General features: G+C 37.1%; 1 protein-coding gene and 1 long non-coding RNA gene across 2 annotated transcripts in view; one reads left to right on the forward strand and one right to left on the reverse strand.

Moving 5' to 3' along the window:
* LOC149146390 (uncharacterized) overlaps positions 1-19,762 on the forward strand; it is a 42,523-nt gene extending 22,761 nt beyond the window's left edge. Inside the window, exons 2-3 of the long non-coding RNA XR_016264327.1 lie at positions 3,809-3,941; positions 19,370-19,762. This is a non-coding gene — a long non-coding RNA (uncharacterized LOC149146390). The remainder of the gene's footprint in view (positions 1-3,808; positions 3,942-19,369) is intronic.
* Positions 5,510-7,010, reverse strand: LOC149146391 (uncharacterized). Its single transcript, XM_089450090.1, has 2 exons — positions 6,346-7,010; positions 5,510-6,222 (listed from the first exon to the last, which is right to left on the reverse strand). The coding sequence occupies exons 1-2, from the start codon at positions 6,471-6,473 to the stop codon at positions 5,730-5,732; spliced, it is 621 nt and encodes a 206-aa protein (XP_089306216.1). The 5' UTR covers positions 6,474-7,010; the 3' UTR covers positions 5,510-5,729.
* Positions 19,763-21,027: the final 1,265 nt, after the last annotated feature.

The following is a 21,027-nucleotide window of genomic DNA, read 5'->3' on the forward strand; positions in this document are numbered from 1 at the left end:
CCATTTATATTTTCTTGCTCCATGCAGACAGTCCAACTCTTCTTCATCACCATGCATTACGTTCAATCTTTCATGATTGCCAATCACTTTCTGTGTTGTCAAATCCAGTGTGCTGCCCCCAATATTAGCAGCAACTTCTTTCTCCTGCGACAGTTTTTTGACAGTAACATCATAGGAAGCCTTGGCAAATCCTTGGTTCTTGTGAGCATTTTCTATGTGCTCAGCTACCACTCCATTTCATTTCTCTCCCCCAAGACTCCTTGGCTTGTTTGGCTGCTTCGGCCGTTTTTTGCTCAACTGATTCTTTCATCTAGCCTGCCTTTTCTGCTATCTTATGGGCCTTTTCCCTATCCCACTGTTCAATTTTATATCTCTCTAAACTACCTTCTCGAACTTGACCCCTACCATGTCTTGGACTGTAGCTCCGCTTGTGACCTCTTCTACAGCCTCCAGTACTACGGATTTGAGTTCTCCGCCCACCATAGCCATCCCGATCATCATCACCATATCCACGGCCTCCACTGCATCTTCATGGCCATGGTCTGCAGTTTCCCACCTTAAGTCTCTTAACATTGAACCCCAGACAATGCATTAGCAATGAGTTTGAACTGTCGGATCTCCATCTATCGAGTTAATGCTACTGGCAGCTATGTTACCGGATCCGTGGGGCTAGGTAGTTGGATCCGCGGATCCCCGGATCAGATACGGATCCGGATCCGGATCCACTGGGATCCGCACTGTGCACTTTAAGAGTCACTTTCAAAAATAATGAACCTTTCGTAGTAAATAAATCCAAACCTACAAAATCATGTGTTCTATGGCGGCGGCTTGATCGATTCTGCAAATGAAGGTGCGTTGGTTGGACCAGTTGGGTAACAAAAGTCTGTCAGAACATATGTGCGACGATTATTCAAATGGGCATTTAACATATTATTTAACATTGATAAATGTCTGTCGGAACATATGTGTGTCACGCGATTGTTAGCCTCCAGTTTCCACGTAATATAATTTTGCCCACATAGCACTTAACGTGGATTTTAACTTCCCATCTCCCAAGTGTTTGGTCTCTAATACTTTATCTTATTAAATTTCTAATCCAATTCATTTTATAAATGAATCTAAATAGTTTTGTTCTTTAATTTAATTTATAATAATTAAATATTTTAAATTCCCAGCTCCCAAGAGTTTGGTTTCCGATACTTTATCTTGATAATTTATAATTCAATTCACTTTAATTTAATTTATAATAATTAAATATTTTAAATTCCCAGCTCCCAAGAGTTTGGTCTCCGATACTTTATCTTGATAATTTATAATTCAATTCACTTTATAAATGAATCTCAATAGTTTTGTTCTTTAATTTAATTTATAATAATTTTTTTTTAATAGGTAATTTATAAACTATAATAATAATAATTTTTATAATAGTTATTATTATGTTTTACGTTAATTATAAACTATTTAATTTGTATGAATACTTATTATTTAATACATAAATAATATATTAATTCTAAGCTTATTAATGGAATATATTAATTATTTTATATAAGTATTACATTTTACAAATATATATAAACTATATATTATAAAATTTATAATTCTTATTTTTAAAATTATAAAAAAAATATTTATATTATTTGTACTTGTTGTTTCCTTCGCGTATCCGGATCCTGACTTTTCAAAACATTGGCGGATCCGGATCCGGATCCGAATCCGTATCCGTATCCGAATCCTGGTAACTTAGACTGGCAGTTTATCCTCTTCTAGTGGTGGCTTACATCTATACATGTGACCACTGCAGCACAAGCTGGTCGCCTCTGCAACAGAAACCTCCTTCAGTACAAAAATATTTGTTTTTCCTTTTACTTTTCTTGAATCTGTTACTGAAGCCTAGTATCTTCATTGTCCTCGTCTGAATACGTAGTTGCTAGCCTTTATCCTCCTAACCATTGCACCTGTAGTCCCACAATGATCCCTTCGCACTCCCTAATCATGGTCAGGTCATTGAAGCCAATCTCTATCACTCCTCATCATGCCACCTTAAACCATTTCAGTAAGTAGGAAATCATATGGCTTTCCATGGGGGTTTCTAAGCATTCACCAGTCACATCTTGTCTGACCCTGTCGACTCGTTGTCTGAGGTGACAGATCGTGTTGCTGTCTGGGCTGGTTGTGGTATTGTTATTTCTGGTTGCCATGATTTCTTCTAGGTTATCTCGGTGGTTCCCCGTAGGCATAGAGCATCCCACTTAGGCTTACAGTGCCTAGAACATCTCCCGAATCATCTACACTAGATTCCATTCTTGCTGTTCAACAATGAAGAACGACTTCCATGGGATTCCAAGTCTCTACAGGAATGCAACTCACTTCATATTCCCTCACTATGTAGAATAAATGCACGTTCACGAGTATCCATATTCAATAGCTTCTGTCATACTTCCTCTTCAATAACCTTTGCCTTGCGGCACTAGACCTGGGTTTGCATGGCAGCTAATTCTTCTGTGCTGTGCTACACTGACTCCAACAGATATCTAGGCCTTTTTGCGCTAGAAAATCTCATTACTTACCTGTTCCAAAAATTGACATGCACATAGTTACTCATCCTCTGCCTGCCCATTGGCTCTCACCATGCTTTAATATTTGCCGGGCACTCATGGGCATCCATATGTTGATTGCGGAATCGGATGGACATGGGCGAGATCAAACAATTGACCTCACCCATTAACAATTGACTTAAGCTATGGGGGTTCTCATATATATATATATATTCAATTTCTTGATTTTTTGAGGGTCATATTTCCTGGGTCTTCTATACACTTTTGCAGTGCATACGCTTACACTCACAAGAAGAATTATGGTTATTTTTATGCAGACACTTAAGATTTTTGTGTTTGTTGATGCTTTTTAGCAGATTCCCTTTTGCTATTGTAAATTCAGTGAGATATTTTCCCATAAGTTCTAGGTCTATTAGGATTCTACACCCCAGGCTTCTGTAATCCCTATACTACTGTGTTATCTGCACATTCTATGGTAATGCACATTTCTCTTCCGTGTCTTGGAGACGTGTGTAGATGCTTATTCATGTTCTGAGTGCACCATTAAATCTATTCAACAATGCCTGGAGTTCTATGCACATTTTTGTTTTATGACTTGCTAAGTATGCCTCAGGTCGGGTGCCTGTCTTGTCCTATTTTTTATTGTTCCATATGATTCCATACTGTTCTATACAGTCCCTAGTTCTGTATCCTGGTTTGTGTGTATGTGATGGGATGAGTGCCTTTCTGGCCCTGTTTGTTATACACATTCTGAATTTTTGAGTTCCAAATTGACTATTGAACTGCTATTATTACATATAAATTTGTGGTTTTTTTTAGGCTTGTGGTTTCATTAAAGTGAGTGATTGTCCATATTTCCATACTAGGGAATAATTAAATGTTAAGGTAAGATAAATATGACATGTAACTTAAAATAAGTATTGTTTTTAAACTACAATTAACATCTTCCTATTATAATAATATAACTTTAATATTGTTATGCATTGTGGTTTCTTAGTCGTAATTTTTTCATATCCTTCACATTGAAGTGAAGCAAAACATAGGAAATAAGGTGTCACAAGATACATATTCCATGAGGTTTGTCCTTTTTTTAACTAAAGTCTTACTTCTGTTATTTATAGTTTCCATTTTAACATTGTAGTTTGAAAAGTGTGGTTTACTATAATCTATTTACTATGCTATTGTATACATTTGTATATGTATTTGATTTCAGTTTTCTAACTGTTATGATGATTTGTATAAATTTCCTTTAGGTTTCATCCTGAGTGCATAAGTGTCAGTATAGAAGAAGCAAAAAAGATGAAAGATTTCCTTTGCTTTGAATGCATAGAAGATGATGACAATAATGCAAGAATCTCTGTGAATGATTCTGTTCCTCAATAAATGGTGAGAAGACGCCATTTTTTTATGTAGTATCATTATAATGGTTTTATAGATTTGTGTACAAGAATCTCAAAAAATCTTCATTGCATATTCTATGTTTCTGACTTAGAATCTTCATTCCACTTTATAGGTTAAGGATACATATTTGTATGACAATTTTGAATGTGTAATTGTAAAAATTTACTGTTAAGTGATGAACGTAAAGAAATTATTATTTTCTTCTTAATATGAGATTTCAATTTAAAGATTCCATGTAGATGCAACTGGAAAAAGCAAAGAAAACAAAGGATATCAGTGCATCCATTTCCAGGATATTCCAGCCTTACTACCACCTGATGAAATTACATGGGAATTTAATAGAAATATCTAATGCACATATTCATAATATATTCTGACAAAGAATATACTAGTTCTCCTAAAAAAATTTACAAATGAATATGATCTACTTGAGTTACCCTTTCCTTGGCATTACCTTTTCCACCCTTTACTCAGCCTTTTCTTTGCTTTGATTTGGCTTTCTTAGCAAGATTTCATCAGTTTCATTTAAGACCCCTCCTTAGATGAGGTAGTGCATTGTTCATTGGGGCTGGAGGTTTTCTTAAGTCTCTTTTATTTCAGTAGGTGTGATAAACATGGGACTAGGGTGATTTCCTCACATGAGGGGTAGAGATCAAGTTACATTGGCTTTTAACATTCATGCCTTGCCATTATTTTACAGTTTCCAAGCCCCTCTTCTGCTAGCCCATCACCTCTAGGAATTTTTGAAACCCCTCTTTTCATAACATGAGGCAAATAGGGAACCAAGATTGGCTTCTTATAATAGCCAAACAAAAGAATGGACAACTCATCAAGGAAAATTGATGAGCATTAAGTATGGAGGGATATGGACTGGCTATCTTTATCGAAAGCGTCCTACTTATGCTCCCCCAAGTTCGTGAAAGAAAAGACACCATGCATGCACTTGACTACGGAGAAAGGATGACCCCCAAGTTGAATTAAGTCAAATCCCCTCATCCAATGTCAATGTCCTACAGGTATGAGAGAATCGTCATCAACCTCCTTCAAAGGACCAGGACCATATCCATATCATCAGCTAGCATTGGCTTCAAGAGTCAAGTAAAATCTACTAGCATGATCACATACGTCAATCAAGGATAAAAGGTGGACCATATTTGATGTCAAAGCCATATAAGTATATCACACAAAGTATCTTCTTCATATTTCACATTGGCTTAAGAAATTCTACAAGTTGTCAATTATAGGTATGGGAACATCTTCAAATGCCCCTATTTGGTGCTTTGAGTACTATAAGGACAAGTATTTACTAGTGACACTTGTCAATCAACAGTGGTCTGTGATATTTGATATGGTTATGGTTTGTGGTGTACTTCATGATAGGTGTCATAATAATAAACTAGGCTATGCAAACCAATGTTGTTAAAAGCGCGAGCGGGATTTAATCGGCGCCGGGAAAAAAGCGGAAAAAATCGACAAAAGCGGGAAAAAAGCGTTTGGCACAAAAATATTCATTTTTTTTCATTTTTTTTTCAATTTTTTTAATATCTAAACCATCTACAACATAAAATAAATACATTGACACATAAATATGATAAAAAAACTAATATATAAGATGTTTAATATCATTTCTAGCGCTAAAATCACACATAACATTGAATCATGTCCTGAATAGTAAGTCCTGAGTCCCAACTCAGCCTCAAAATATCAACAAAAAATATGATAATGTATCTCATCATGTCATAATGTCATATACAATAAAATGAAAGTCTAATCCTATTGATTTCCTCTGCCCCTCTTGCGAGAAAATGGCACAACTTTCTCTTTCCCTCTAGATGTAGAAGTTGGTGCCTGTGCTGGTGGAAATGGCAGTGGAGTCTGACGTGCTCTAGAAGCTGAAGAACTAGTAGTAGCAGCTACAGGAGGCTGAGGTAGACGGAGACCACGTCCTCTACTGGTGGTAGTGGTAGCCCGGGTAGGCGGTGTCACCTCCTCCTCCTGCTCCTCCTCCTCCACCTGCTCCTCCTCCTGCTCCTGCTCCTGCTCCTCCTGCTCCTCCTCCTCCCCCTCCTCCTCCCCCTCATCCTGCACTAACCAATCATCAGTGGGATCCATGAGAGGCCTCTCGGTCTCAACCCTCCATTCAGCAGTGGTGTCAATCCCATCCAATGAGATGGCTTCCGTATCAGGTGTCTTCTCTAGTTGTCTCACCCACAATCGAAGATTGTAGTAGACATAGACCATGTCATTAAGTCTATGGGACTCCAACCTGTACAAAGTTCATGAAATAATAATTAATAATTAATATTATAAAAAAAATATTGTTTAAAACTTTAATGAATTCAAAAATTTATTTGGAAATTTGCAATATTTTAAATGTTTAAGTGTTAACCTATTGCGCTTCTTGTTGTGTATTTTTTCAAATACACTCCAATTGCGCTCACATCCCGAGGAGCTGCATGTTTGGCTGAGGATGCGTACGACAAGCTTTTGCAAAAGGGGTACTCTGCCACCATACATCTTCCACCATGCGTCTACAACAAAATTACAAATAAAATTTTAAATAAACATAAGAAAAAAATGGAATTTGAAGAGACAATGAAATTTGAAACAAAGTTACAAAGTACAAACTAAAAAATACCTGGCATTTTAATCGTCCTATCAGTGACAGCCATCTCAAAGCCAAATGTGCCACCTGACATCTTATATGTCTCAATTTGTCTAGAGATCTCTATACGTTCTTCTGGAGATCTCACCATCTTCTGGACACAGGTTAATAATCCTTCCACGACCTCAACATCAAAATCAAACCCACATGCATAAGAAAATGCAGGGTTCAGGAAAAGCCCAGCAGCATGAATGGGACGATGGAGTGTGTTGTTCCATCGCTCATCAATGACTTCCCATAGAAGGAGTTGTCTCTGAAACCCATCATCTCCCTTATCATCATAGTAGGACCGAATGGCTTCTTTGGCCCTGTCCATGGCTTCATACAAATAGCCCATTGCGGGCTTCTCACCATCAACCAACCGAAGAACCTTTACCAAAGGTTCAGTAACAGCGCACATCTCCTGCACTCCCGCCCAAAAGTCTTCCTGGTATGAAACTAGTCTGCACATGGCCTCTCCTTCTGGTTTGCGGCTCATTGACGAAGCACGCCACTCCTCTGAAAGAAACATTCTCTTCAAATCCCACATAGAATTCAAGAGGGATTGAAGAGATATGAAACTCGTCGCAAACCGTGTAATGGCGGGGCGCACCAACTCTTTGTTGTTTGTGCATTTTCTCATCAAGCTAAGCACAGATGTGTGATTGTAAATAAATTTTGTGATGCTTTTTGATGAGTCAACAATCTCTTTGACAAAGGGAATTTTCCCTATGTCCTCTAACATCAAATCAATACAATGGGCAGCACAAGGTGTCCAAAATAAAGTAGGATGCCTGTCCATAAGCATTCTACCAGCAGCAACATAATTTGCAGCATTGTCCGTTATGACTTGGACAACATTTTCTGCACCCACCTCCAAAATAAACACATCCAGCAAATCACATAAAGTTCTTGCATCTTTGATTTGATGAGTTGCATCAATAGATTTGATAAACATAGTCCCCTTGGGACAACTAACCAAGAAGTTTATAAGGGTTCTCCCCTTTTGGTCAGTCCAACCATCTGACATAACAGTGCATCTTGTTTGTGCCCATGATGCCCTAAAATCCTCCAATCTTTGGGTGCAGTCACGCTTTTCATCTTGAAGAAGCCGGCCTCTGAAATCATGGAGAGAAGGGATTTTGTACCCCGGGCCAACACTGGCAATAGCATCAACAGTAGGTTGGAAAAATGGATTATTCCTTACAATGCTGAAAGGAATATCACTCCAGAGGAGAAATTTTGTCATCAACCTGTCAGCTTGTTCTTTTTCAGTTCTTTTTAGCATTGAACCGATAGTTGGTTGTGAACCAGGTGTGGTTCGAGGAACAAAATATGATGATGCAGCTACCGGATTGACTGACGCTGCAGTAGAACCAGTGCCACTTGGCCCACTTCCTTCAGCTGACCTTTTTAGTTGCCTTTTGAGTTCTTCTTTGGCCTCTCTAGTGTGCTCTAATTCTCCCAATGCTCTCATGGCTCTTTGGATAATTTCAGGACTTGTATTTAGACAGGGCCCCACATCATGTCCAGGGATTTGTGCAAGGTGGAACTTCAACCTGTACACCCCCCCGAATATCTCCTTTCCACACAACTTGCAATACAAGTTTTGTCTATCATTCGGAGTTTTAGGTTCACCATATTCCCAGAAAGGATCCAATTTCCTTGGCATGTTTGTTTTTGAATTTTGAATTTGCAAACCTATGGAAAAATAAGGATTAGGAAATAGGAATTTAGGATTACATAATACAAATTACAATTTAGCATTTACAAAATTACAAGTTAATTATTTCCAAAATCCCAATTTCCAAACCCAAGTTACCCAACCAAATGCCAATGGCAAATGCCAAAAAACAATGAAAATTCAAAAAAAATAAACAATGTTTAAAAAAAATGAGAAAATAAAAATAAAAAATTGGTTCTCATAGTCATAACAAATTACCCATCCCAAATCAATGAAAAATTACAAAAAATTCTTTAAAAACAATGAAAAACAAAGTTTTTATAGAAGCAAAACAAAAAAAAATTAATCTACATAACTTTTTTATGGACAAATTGGTGATCTTGTCTTGGATTTCTCCTAAAAACACTTGGATTCGCTCCCAAATTCGACGGAAACCCTTCAGCTCCTCTCCCTCACCTCTTCTCCTCCTCCTCCGCGCGGCGACAGCATAATGACATAAAAAAAAATCGTTTTTGCCTATTAAAAGCCCGCTGCCCCGAGCCTCTGCGATTTTTATGGAAAAAATCGCGGTTTTTTCCGAAAAAATCGGTATAAAAAAAAGGCCGCGATTTTTTGGGATAAAAATCGCGATTTAAGCGGGTGGGGGATAAAATCGCGATTTTTTGAAAAAATCGCGATTTTAACAACACTGATGCAAACCTTCACCCATGACATCATTTGTGAAGGGAGTGCTTGCATCTACATGGGTTACCCTTTCCTTGGCACTACCTTTTCCGCCCTTTACTTAGCCTTTTTTTTTGCTTTGATTTGGCTCGCTGAACAAGATTTCATCAATTTCATTTATGACCTGTCCTTAGATGAGGCAGGTTGGGAGGTTTTCCTAAGTTTCTTTTTTTTGGATAGGTGTGTTAAACATGGGACTAGGGTGATCTCCTCACATGAGCGGGTAGAGCTCAAGTTACATTGGCTTTTAACATGCACGCCTTGCCATTATTTTACATTTTCCAAGCCCTTCTGCTATTAGCCCATCACCTCTAGGAAATTTTGAAGCCCCTCTTTTCATAACATGAGGCAAATAGGGAACCAGGATTGGATGCTCACAATACCCAAACAAAATAAAAGACAACTCATCAAGGAAAAAGGACAAGTATTTAGGATGGAGGGATATGGACTAGCTGTCTTTATCAAAGCCTCCTATTTGTGCCCCTCCAAGTTTGTGAAAGAAAAAACCTCAAGCAATACACTTGACTAGTGTGAAAGGATGACCCCCAAGGTGAATTAAGTCAACATCCCTCATCCAATGTGCAATGTCCAAGGTATAGTGGAAGGCCCTCAATAGGGTGTATAATCAATGTCCTAGAGGTATGAGAGAATCATCATCAACGTCCTCTAAAGGACCATGAGGATATCCATATCATCATCTGGCATGGGCTCCAAGAGTCAAGTAAAATCAACTAGCTTGATCACAAAAGTCATTCAAGGATAGAAGGTGGGCCATATTTGATAACAAATCCATTTGAGTATATCACACAAAGTATCTTCTTCAAATTTCACATTGGCTTAAGAAATTCTACAAGTTTCCAATTATAGGTATGGAAAGATCATCAAATGCCCCTATTTGGTGCTTCCAGTCCTATGGGGAGGAGTATTTACTAGCCATACAGGTCAATCAATAGTCGTCCGTGATAACTGATATGGTTTATGGCGCACTTCATGAGAGGTGTCATAATAATAAACTAGGCTATGCAAAATCTTCACCCATGACATCCTTTACCCTTTCCTTGGCACTACCTTTTCCGCCCTTTACTTTTTCGTTGCTTTGATTTGGCTTGCTTAACAAGATTTGATCAATTTCATTTAAGACCCCTACTTAGATGAGGCGTTCATTGTTCATCCACATTGGGAGGTTTTCCTAAGTTTCTTTTATTTTGATAGGTGTGATAAACATGGGACTAGAGTGATGTCCTCACATGAGGGGGTAGAGCTCAAGTTACATTGGTTTTCAACATTCATGCCTTGCCATTATTTTACATTTTCCAAGCCCCTCTTCTGTTAGCCCATCATCTCTAGGAAAATTTGAAGCCCCCCTTTCATGAGATGAGGCAAATAGGGAACCAAGATTGCCTGCTCACAACAGCCAAACAAAAGATGGGACAACTCATCAAGGAAAAATGACTAGTATTAATTATGGAGGGATATGAACTGGCTATCTTTATCAAAGCCTCCTCTTTGTGCCCCTCTAAGTTTGTGAAAGAAAAAACCCCAAGCAGTACACTTGACTATGCAGAAAGGATGACCCCCAAGGTGAATTAAGGTAAGAAGTACATCTTCCAAATATAACCATGCATTATGTAATTTCAAGCTGTGATTCTTACTTAGATGCCCTATGATTTCTCACAAAATAAAGGCTAATGTAGCTCATGGTTAGTGACATACCTCTATTCGGTGAGCAATCGGATCAAATGGATGAGTTGACCATTGTGTGGGTGAGAGGCATATGAAAGGCTGTTGTTTGAGGATCATATGAGGCTGGTTATCTGCATCTTGGGAGAAAATTTTTCTGGTCAAGTTATCAGTGTATATGCAAGGTATATACATGGATAACAGTGTGTTAAGCTAGTAATACTAAATCTGAATCTGAAGTAAAGAACTTTGCAGATTATTTTAAGATATGGTGTGATCCACAGTTTACATATCAACAAAATTCCTAATAAAGTTTTGGAAGAAGTGCTTTTGTCTATGTATGTTTGAAAATAGCTTGATGTTGCAGGGAATAGGAAAATGGTGAAAATTCCAGTCATTGCTTCTTTCTCTAATACAATTTTGAGGTTGGGTATGTTTTTAGATATTTCTGACAGGATCTTGCTCTTCTTTTGCACGCTTTATTTCTGTTCAAATATTTCTGGTGTTGCTTCACTTTAAAAAACTGTTTACTAATTGTGAACACATCTGTTCTGTTATTTTGAGTTCAAGTCTAATGTAAGGGTCGAATTCATGCAAACACTTTTTGCTCTGTTCTTGGTTTCAGATCAGCACCTTTTGCATGGGTATGTGGGTGAGTGTTTATATTTAAGGTTCAAATGGAAATGGTCTGCATCTTTTGTTTACAATCTCTTCTTTCGTTTTGTCAGACTCCTTTTTGTGTATCCAAAGTGCAGGTGGTCTGTATATAAGCACAAGCTCTTCTTTGTTCGAGTATGCATTCATTTTGAAGTCTAGTCTTCTTTGCTTCCGTGTTTTGTAGTGTCCTTCCATTAGGCATCATCTACTGGGTAGATGCGGCTCTTCATCCACAGATATATGTCATCCCCATTGGGCATCATACTTATTTCTACATATATATCCTGTCTGATATTCTGTTTCTTTTCAATGTGCTTGTAAAGCCCTTGCCCGAGTATTAGAAAATGCTTCCTAAAATTTAGAAGGCTAAGGTTTTAAAACCTTATTATCTCTAATAACTTGCCTTTTGAACTTTCATTAACTTTTGCCTGACAGGATCACCTTGGAAAATGACTCTTTCCTTAACCTTCAATAGAGCTATGGTTTAATTATAGCTCTGATGCCACTCTTGGTAATGAAATTACTGGATACATCAACAAGGCATTTTTTATGTACAATGAAACAAGTAATCTAACTACTTATATAATTAATCTCTAATTTGGCATTTTTTTTATATACCATGAAAAAAATAATCTAACTACTTATATAATTAATCTATAGTTAATATGGGTCTTCTGATCAAGCTAGCATTAAGACTCCTAAGAAAATTGTATTTGACATTAGGACTGCTAAAACTACTTTAGTGTTACCATTATATAGCTTCGCAACTTTGCAGTAAGGTAGTAAGGACGCAGTGTATCTTTCTTGAAATTTCATCTTGGTAGGAAGAGTGGATAAGCTTAGGATTATTTCGGCATAACTTTTTCATTTGGAAGGAATTAAAATTGGTTATAAATTTAGTAAATCTTGAGCAACTTTTAATATGCCCTTCTTGTTTTCTGTAAAATCTTAATCAAATACCTTTTCTATACTGCCTTTCACTTCTGTATAGAGTGCTCTTTGTTTGTAGTGTTCTTTTCCAAACACACTTAGTTGTCATTCCTATACTGCGTTTCACTTCTGTATACAGTGCCCTTTGTTTGTAGTGTTCTTTTCAAGACACACTTAGTTCTCATTCCTTTTGCAGACAAAGGATATGAAGAAGGCTAAACATTCTACCATTTTGTCCTTTTCCAGTTTGTCATTATGAGAATCCATCCATAAAAACTTTGTTGAATTACAATTTTGGATTGTTAAAAGCATTTTTTTTAATTCAAAAAGAGATTCACTACCCTGAAATACCCATACTACACAACTTAATTATGTAATGTTAACAAGTGATACCTGCAATTCCATCAATCCAAAATGAATTGTCTGTTTAGAATGTTTTGAAAATGCTTACTTTAAACTCAAGAGGAACAATATATCCCTTTGGAAGGCAATTAGCCTGAAGAGGTCAGGTACCACAACCAGCCCACTTGCAAAGTCAAAACAAATCTTGAGGGCTGAACCAACGATCACAAGCAGTTCTGTTCTGCTAATCAGCCACAATAAGTTTTCCTAGGATTCGTACCTAGTCCTACATGTTCATTTATGCCTTCAGAGAAATTGACCTTTGGTGGATTGCCCTAACATGCCACCATGACCTTTGGTGGATTGGCCTAATATGCCACCATGTTCACTTTGGAGCATGATAAGATTGAGATCTTCAATGACATTGAAATGACCTCTTCAGGTCAAAGGAATCTTCGAGAGTATATGCATTGGTTACATTCCCAAATATGTTTGCCCTCTCTAAACACTGCTTACCTAAACATTTCACCAAAAAAGTCCTAGAGCTATTTAATGTAGAATCAGTTAAGGAGAGATTATGTTGTTTGAAAAGGTGAATGAGTAAAGAAAGAAGGCATTTGCAGTTATACATTAACCAAGAAAAGAATATAACTAACAGGAAAACTGAATGCAAACACACAAGTAATAACACAGGATTTACGTGGTAAAACCTTGACAGAGTGTCAAGGAAACATCCACGGGGCAAGGGATTGGAATCTCTATTCAATCAATAATGATTCTCCCTACAATAGTTTGGGCATTCATTAGTTTTATATGGGTCTCTTCAGTTACATAACCGATGTTTCGATATAAAACTAACTTGTTACATTTTACCCAAATTTACATAATTAGTTGTCAAACTTCCAACAAACTCCACCTTGACAACAATTTTCCTAATCCCTTGCCCATGCCCATTCATCATATTTTCTGCAAGCTAAGAGAAGCTAAACACCATCGTAGCTTCTCTATTGTAACTGGCTTTGTGAATATGTCTACACAATTCTCTCGCGTATGGACCCTTTGAAGAGCTACTTTTCCGCCATCGATCACATGTCTCAAAAAATGATACCTTACATCAATGTGCTTGGTTCTGGTGTGATAAACATGATTTGTAGCTAAGTGAATAGCACTTTGAATGTCACAAAGTACATTCACTTTCTCCTGCATCCTTCCAATCTCATCAAGTAAACCCTTTAACCAGATTGCTTCTTTACTGGCACCTGAAGCAACTATATATTCTGCTTCGGTAGTGGACAACGCAACTGTTTCTTGAATCTTTGACATCCAACTGATTGCTCCACCTGCAAGAGTAAAGACATAACTTGTAGTAGATCTTCTTTTGTCCAAATCACTTGCATTATGAACATCTACATATCCGCAGACTGATCCTTCACTACCATTAAAGATGATGCAATGGTCACTTGTGCCTCTTAGATATCGAAGCACCCATTTCACTGCTTGCCAATGTTCTTCACCTGGATTTGCCATGAACCTTCTGACAACTCCAACTGCATGTGAAATGTCAAGTCTTGTAGATACCATCGCATACATTAAGTTGCCTACAACATTTGCATATGGTACATGAGACATATATTGATTTTCTTCATCAGTTCTAGGACTCAAAACCGAAGAAAGCTTAAAATGGGAAGCTAATGGAACATTAACAGGTTTCACATTGTTCATACAGAACTTTTCAAGTACTTTCTCCACATACTTCTGCTGTGATAACCAAAGCTTAACATTTTTCTTGTCTCTATGTATCTCCATGCCTAAGATATGTTTTGCTGCTCCAAGATCCTTCATATCAAACGTCCTAGAGAGCTGAGCCTTTAACCTGTTGATCTCTTCCATGCTTTTGCTTGCAATAAGCATATCGTCAACATACAAAGCTAAGATAATGAATATGCCATTGAAACCTTTGAAGTATACACAATGATCATACTCACTTCTTATAAAGTTTTGGCTCACAATGAAGTAATCAAACTTCTTGTACCATTGTCTGGGAGACTGCCTCAGACCATCCAATGATTTCCTGAGCTTGCAAACTAATTTTCTGCTGCGGCCTTGTACAAAACCTTCTGGTTGTTCCATATATATCTCTCCATTCAAATCACCATGTAGAAAAGTTGTTTTAACATCTAACTGTTCTAACTCAAGGTTAAGTAATGCAGTTAGTGCCAACACAGTACGAATAGAAACAAGTTTTACAACTAGTGAAAAAATCTCATGAAAGTCTATACCTTCAACCTGAGAATACCCTTTTGCTACCATTCTCGCCTTATACCTTTCGATACTTCCATCAACTTTCCATTTCAGTTTGAAGACCCACTTGCATCCAACAACACTTCTTCCTTCAGGAAGTTCTACAAGATCCCAGGTTTTGTTCTTGCCTAAGGAATCCATTTCTTCTTTCATAGCTGTTTTCCATTTTTCGCTATCTATATCATCTACTGCTTCCTGATAACAAGAAGGTGCCCCATCTTCAGTAATCAAAGCAAAAGATGAAGCATAATCTTCATACCTTTTGGGAGTTTTTCTTTCCCTTGTAGACCTTCTTAGAGTGACTGGTTCCTGAACTGGTTCAGAAACTTCAACAACTTCCTTTGTATCTTCAAAATCTTTTTCTCCAGAAGTCTCTCCTTCCTTTTGACTGTCACCGAAAGGTCTAGCCTCCAACTGAACTTGTTGATTTGGCGATACCTGTTCCTGTTCAATTCTTTCAACATTTGATTTTAAAAGATAAGATTCATCAAATGTTACATCTCTACTAATGACTATCTTCTGCAATGTAGGATCCCACAACCTGTGTCCTTTCACTGCATAGTCAAACACAACAAAGACATAACATTTTGATTTTGGATCTAATTTTGAACGCTGATTTTTAGGAATAAGAGAATAAGCATCACAGCGAAATATCCTTAAATGTGAATAATCACAAGATTGACTTGTCCAAACTTCTTCAGGAATTTTACAATTAATCGCTACTGAAGGTGATTTGTTAACTAAATAACAAGCAGTGGATACTGCTTCTGCCCACAACTCCTTTTGCAAGTTAGCATTGCTAATCATGCTTCTGGCTCTTTCCATAAGAGTCCGATTCATACGTTCAGCAACACCATTTTGCTGAGGAGTATAAACAATGGTTTTGTGTCTAATAATTCCTTCATCCTTACAGTATTGTTCAAATTCTATTGAAGTGAATTCACCACCATTGTCAGTTCTTAAACATTTAATTGATTTGCCTGTTCTTTTCTCTACCATTGCTTTAAATTGTTTAAAGATATTGAATACATCAGCTTTCTTTTTTAGCATAAAGACCCAAACTTTATGGGAGAAATCATCAATAAACGTTAAAAAATATAGAGCACCTCCATATGATACAACAGGAGATGGTCCCCACAGATCAGAATGAATATAGTCTAAAATATCTTTATTATTATGATTTCCAGTTTTAAATCTCTGTTTACACTGTTTTCCATACACACAATGTTTACAGAAATCTAACTTCAAAGATTTTAAATCGGGAAGAGATTTACGTTTCATCAGTATCTGAAGACCTTTCTCGCTCATGTGACCCAATCGCTAATGCCATAGACGAGTACTTGCTTCTTTTTTTTCTGACGCAACTACTGTTTCACTGACCTGAGTACTTCCTTTGAGTCTGTAAAGATTTCCGACCTTTTCTGCTTTCATAACAACTAGGTCGCCTTTAAAGACTTTCAGCACGCCATTCTGACCTGTAAACTTATAACCATCCGAATCCAACACTCCCAAAGAAATCAAATTTTTCTTCAAATCAGGTACATGTCTAACACTAGTTAATGTTCTAACCGTGTTATTATACATCTTAATCCTAATATTTCCCATCTCAACAATCTGACATGATACATTATTACCCATAAACACAGAACTACCATTTACATTTTCATACGAAGTTAACGAATTTCTGAGTGGACACGTGATGAGAAGCACCAGAGTTTAACAACCAGCTTTCTAAACCCTGAGAGACGTTACATTCAGGTGAAGTTTCATCTATCTTACATAATTCTTTAGCAGGTAAAACTTCGTCTATCATCCCTGAATCGACCTGATTTGCTTCCTTCTTTGGGTTATCAGATTCCTTTCTTTTCCAACAGTCTTTCTTCAGGTGTCCAATTTTATTGCAGTGCCAACATTTTGCCTTACACTTCTTTCCCTTCGATTTAGACCTGGAAGACCCCCTTGTTTTTTCTCCTCTTTCCTTTGACCATCCTCTAGCTACCATGGCTTCTGATGCAGCTGTTTCAATACTGGATTTCCTTCGTACTTCTTCAGACAAGAGAGCTCCCACAACTGATTCAAATTTCAAAGAATCAGCGGTGCTCAAGCTGATTGAAGTTACGAAGTGGTCCCATGATTCGGGCAGAGAACACAACAAGGTTATAGCTTTGTATTCTTCCTGAATTTTAACTTTCATATCTGTTAATTGGCATATGAGTGTATTGTATTAGAAACATTCAAATGTTTTGCAACTTTTGAACCCTCCTCCAATCGAAGACTGTCCAATTGTCTTTTCAGATAAATTCTATTGGTTAACGACTTTGTCATATAGAGTTTTTCCAGCGTTTCCCATAAACCTGAAGCTGGACTCTCTTCAACAATGTTGAAGAGAACCTCATCCGCCAGGGATAACCTGATAGTACTGAGAGCTCGGGCATCCAAGTCCTCCCAGTCTAAATCAGTCATGGTTGCAGGTATCTTAGTTGCCCCATCCAATGCCTTGTGCAACCCTTGTTGCACAAGTTGATCCCTAACTTTTAGTTTCAGTGTTTCAACTAAGGTTTATATTTTTTCCTTTCTTCAAAAACTTTTTCTATATAAAAAGAATAATTCCCCCAAAACAACCCTTCAACAGATATTTTTATTTTCAAATCCTTTGTTTTCTTTCCTTCAATTTTAATGGAAAAAAGCCCTTTGATTTTTTTCCTTCAATTTAAATGAATTCTTTCCTTCAATTTAAATGAAAAAAAACCTTTGATCTTTTTTTTTCTTTCCTTCAATTTAAACAAATCCACCACAAATTTCTGGAAAAATTTTCTTGAAAAATGTCTCTCAAAATTTAACAAAAATTACCCGGATCCATAAGCCAGGCCTCTAGCAGAACTCAGGCTCTGTTATGGTTCAATGGCTCTTCCACGCAGAACACAGGTCTATGGCCAGCAACACGCAGAGAGCAAGAGTTCGAAGGTTCCATGCAGCACGCAGAGACCACTGTGGCAGCGTGCAGTGAACGCAACCCCCTCGACGTTTTTCAAACCAGCAACTGGTAGGGCAGAGGGTTCTTCTCCAACACGTTCAAGCCAACAACACACAAGCCAACAACACACAGATCACACAGGGTCTTCAACTCCACCAGTCAACGCTGGGCGTGTGACATTTTCCAGATCAACAACGCAACCCCTTTTTTTTTCTCACGACTGTGGCAACATGTAGTCAACCCAGCGCTTCAACGGACACATAGAGGGTGACTCCTTCACTATTCCAGAATCTGGCAGCATGCAATCAACGCAGCTTCACTAGACACACAGAGGGTTTGGTGGCTTCCTCTTTACGCTCCTCACACAGAGATCACGCAGCAATGACAGAGGGTTTGGCGGCTTCCTCTTCACGCTCCTCACATAGAGATCACGCAACAATGAGCTGCTTTTGCTCGCCTTCATGCAAAGACAGGATTTGGCGGCTTCATCTTCACGCTCCTCATCCAGAGATCACGCAACAATGAGCTCGCCTTCATGCAGAGACAACAGCTCCACGCTTTTCCACTCTCACGATTTTCCACACTCCTCGCCTTCACGCAGAGACAACAACTCCATGCTTTTCCACTCATAACTCCTACTCGCCTTCATGCACAGGCAGATTGCTCTGCTAGGCTCACGCATAGGCAGATTGCTTTGATACCATTTGTTGTTCGAATAGGGGAATGAGTACATAAATAAGGCATTTGCAGTTATACATCAACCAAGAAAAGAATATAACTAACAGGAAAACTGAATGCAAACACACAAGTAATAACATAGGATTTACGTGGTAAAACCCTGACAGAGTGTCAAGGAAACATCCATGGGCAAGGGATTGGAATCTCTATTCAATCAATAATGATTCTCCCTACAATAGTTTGGGCATTCATCAATTTTATATGGGTCTCTTCAGTTACATAACCAATGTTTTGGTATAAAACTAACTTGTTACATTTTACCCAAATTTACATAATTAGTTGTCAAACTTCCAACAGATTAGCGTAGCCATCTTTCTACTCTAATGATGGACACAATATGAATGACATCCCTCGTCTTGTATACTGGTATGAATCAGTTCTGACTTGAAGAAAGATCTCTTCTCTGTTTCAATACATTACATTATAGTTTCGAAGAAAGATCTCTTCTCTGTTTCAATACATTACATTATAGTTTTCATGAACTGGGGTTTGGGACAAGGGGATGCAAAACTTACTAATAAATTTCTTTCCTGGAGACGATCTTTACAGACGACCATCTTACTGATGACAATCTTCACAGATGACGATCTTACTAATTAAACCACTGTAGTATACTATTAGTGTAAAATAGCAGATGTGTACTGTTATTGCATATATTCCCAATTAAATTTAACAGATTTTAAATGTCTATTCCTTTTATATAGATATTTATTAACCATGTGTATTATCTTGAATCGCAGCCAATGATAAAATGACAAAGGAGGTGAATTACCATGTGGCAATTCATCCTTGTGCAGGACAGGATCTGTATGATTATTGGGACTGATATTGGCACATTGTTTCAACTAAAGTTTTCCTGAAGGTGTTATTGATTTGTTTGATGTCCAAGTGTGTACTGTCCGAGTAGTTTTAAGTTTGGCTTCTTGGCTAATACTGTGTTATAGTGACGTTTGGGACCGTATTTTCACTGTCTGGGTATTAGGTTGTTGACATTGTGTTTTGTCAACTCTTAAATATGACGTTGTTTTGAGGTTTATCAATATCAATATCTAGAAGGTTTCGAGGATTCAGAGCGGTACCAGAGCTCCTGAGGTTACCAGGTAAGTTGAATAATTTTTAATAATGAAAAATCGTTGGTCATGTGATGTCAATTGTTTAAATCTTTTGTATAATTATCTTGCTACATGATTGCGATATCTTTTATTTTATTTTTTAAAAGTATTCTTTGTATGTTTTAATATATCATTTATGATTTAAGATATGTTATCCATGTCATTTGAATGAAATACTCCTTGGATTAATGTTAAATTGGTTTTTTTTGTCATAATAAAATGCCCAGACTATGTTGTATTCATTGTTTAAATCATTTGTATAGCTGTTTTTCTATGTAATTCTGATATCATTTTGTAGGAACTTTTTTATTAATTTTGATTGGGAATTGCTTGTATTATTTGAAATATTTAATAAGATATGTTTGACATGCAACTTGAATGGAATTCTTTTAAGATTAAGGTACCCAAATCCTCATTTTTGTTGTATGATTCTTCATTGAAGATTTCTAATTAGGGAAATCCTGATTATGTTGAAGCAAAACAAAATATGATTGTGTCAATTTTATTATAAATTTTCTATAAACAACAGAGATTTGTAAAATTCATGATTGAGCTGAATTTTATTATGAAAATGATAATACATTTCATCTCAGCACTTCTATTTAAAAACCCCTTGGGATTAAATAATGAAAATGATCTGTAACGTTTACCTAAATCACCAGAAAAGACCTAGTAGTAGACAGAAATTTCAGTGATTAATGGAAGATATTGAAACAACACAACCTATCATCCTTTATCAGCAGGAACACACAATAGGTAAGATATTGAAACAACACAACCTATCATCCTTTATCAGTAGGAACACACCATAGGTAGCGTTCTCTAACAAACTCACTTCAAGAAAATCTGCTTTCATCCAAGCCAAGCTTGAGGCCATTAACAATGTCTTGGTAACTGTGAAGTCATACAAATTCCAGAACTCATCATTGTTTGTTGTCTCATATTTTTTTTTTTCCTGGCAATTCAAAATGCTTTGAATAAAAAAATAGAACCGAATATGCTCGAGAAGTTTCCTGATGTTTTGAATAAAAAAATAGAACCCAATATGCTTGAGAAGTAGAGACTTTAAAAATTTGGGGGAGCTTTTCCTCAAGAAAAATCCAATTACCCAAAAGAAGTCCATCTTGTCCCTAGAAGAATTCAAATTGGAGAAAAAAAATATTATTGCGGATGAGCTTGGCACTCCTATTTAATGTATCATAATTTAATGTTGCACAAGCAATCTTCAAGAGGGCTATCATGGATTCAAATCAAGTAAATATGTGGCAATTTATAATTTACTGATG

Source organism: Pinus tabuliformis, chromosome X, assembly GCF_031772625.1.
Source record: "Pinus tabuliformis cultivar Carrire ecotype Pingquan chromosome X, CPIR1, whole genome shotgun sequence".
Taxonomy (NCBI): Eukaryota; Viridiplantae; Streptophyta; class Pinopsida; order Pinales; family Pinaceae; genus Pinus; species Pinus tabuliformis.

Bases quoted from the DNA above. Each gene is read 5' to 3' on its own strand.
- LOC149146391 (XM_089450090.1), bottom strand. From the start codon at position 6,473: ATGTATGGTGGCAGAGTACCCCTTTTGCAAAAGCTTGTCGTACGCATC. The intron at 6,223-6,345 runs GTTAACACTTAA...AACTTTGTACAG, and splicing joins CACAACAAGAAGCGCAATAG to GTTGGAGTCCCATAGACTTA.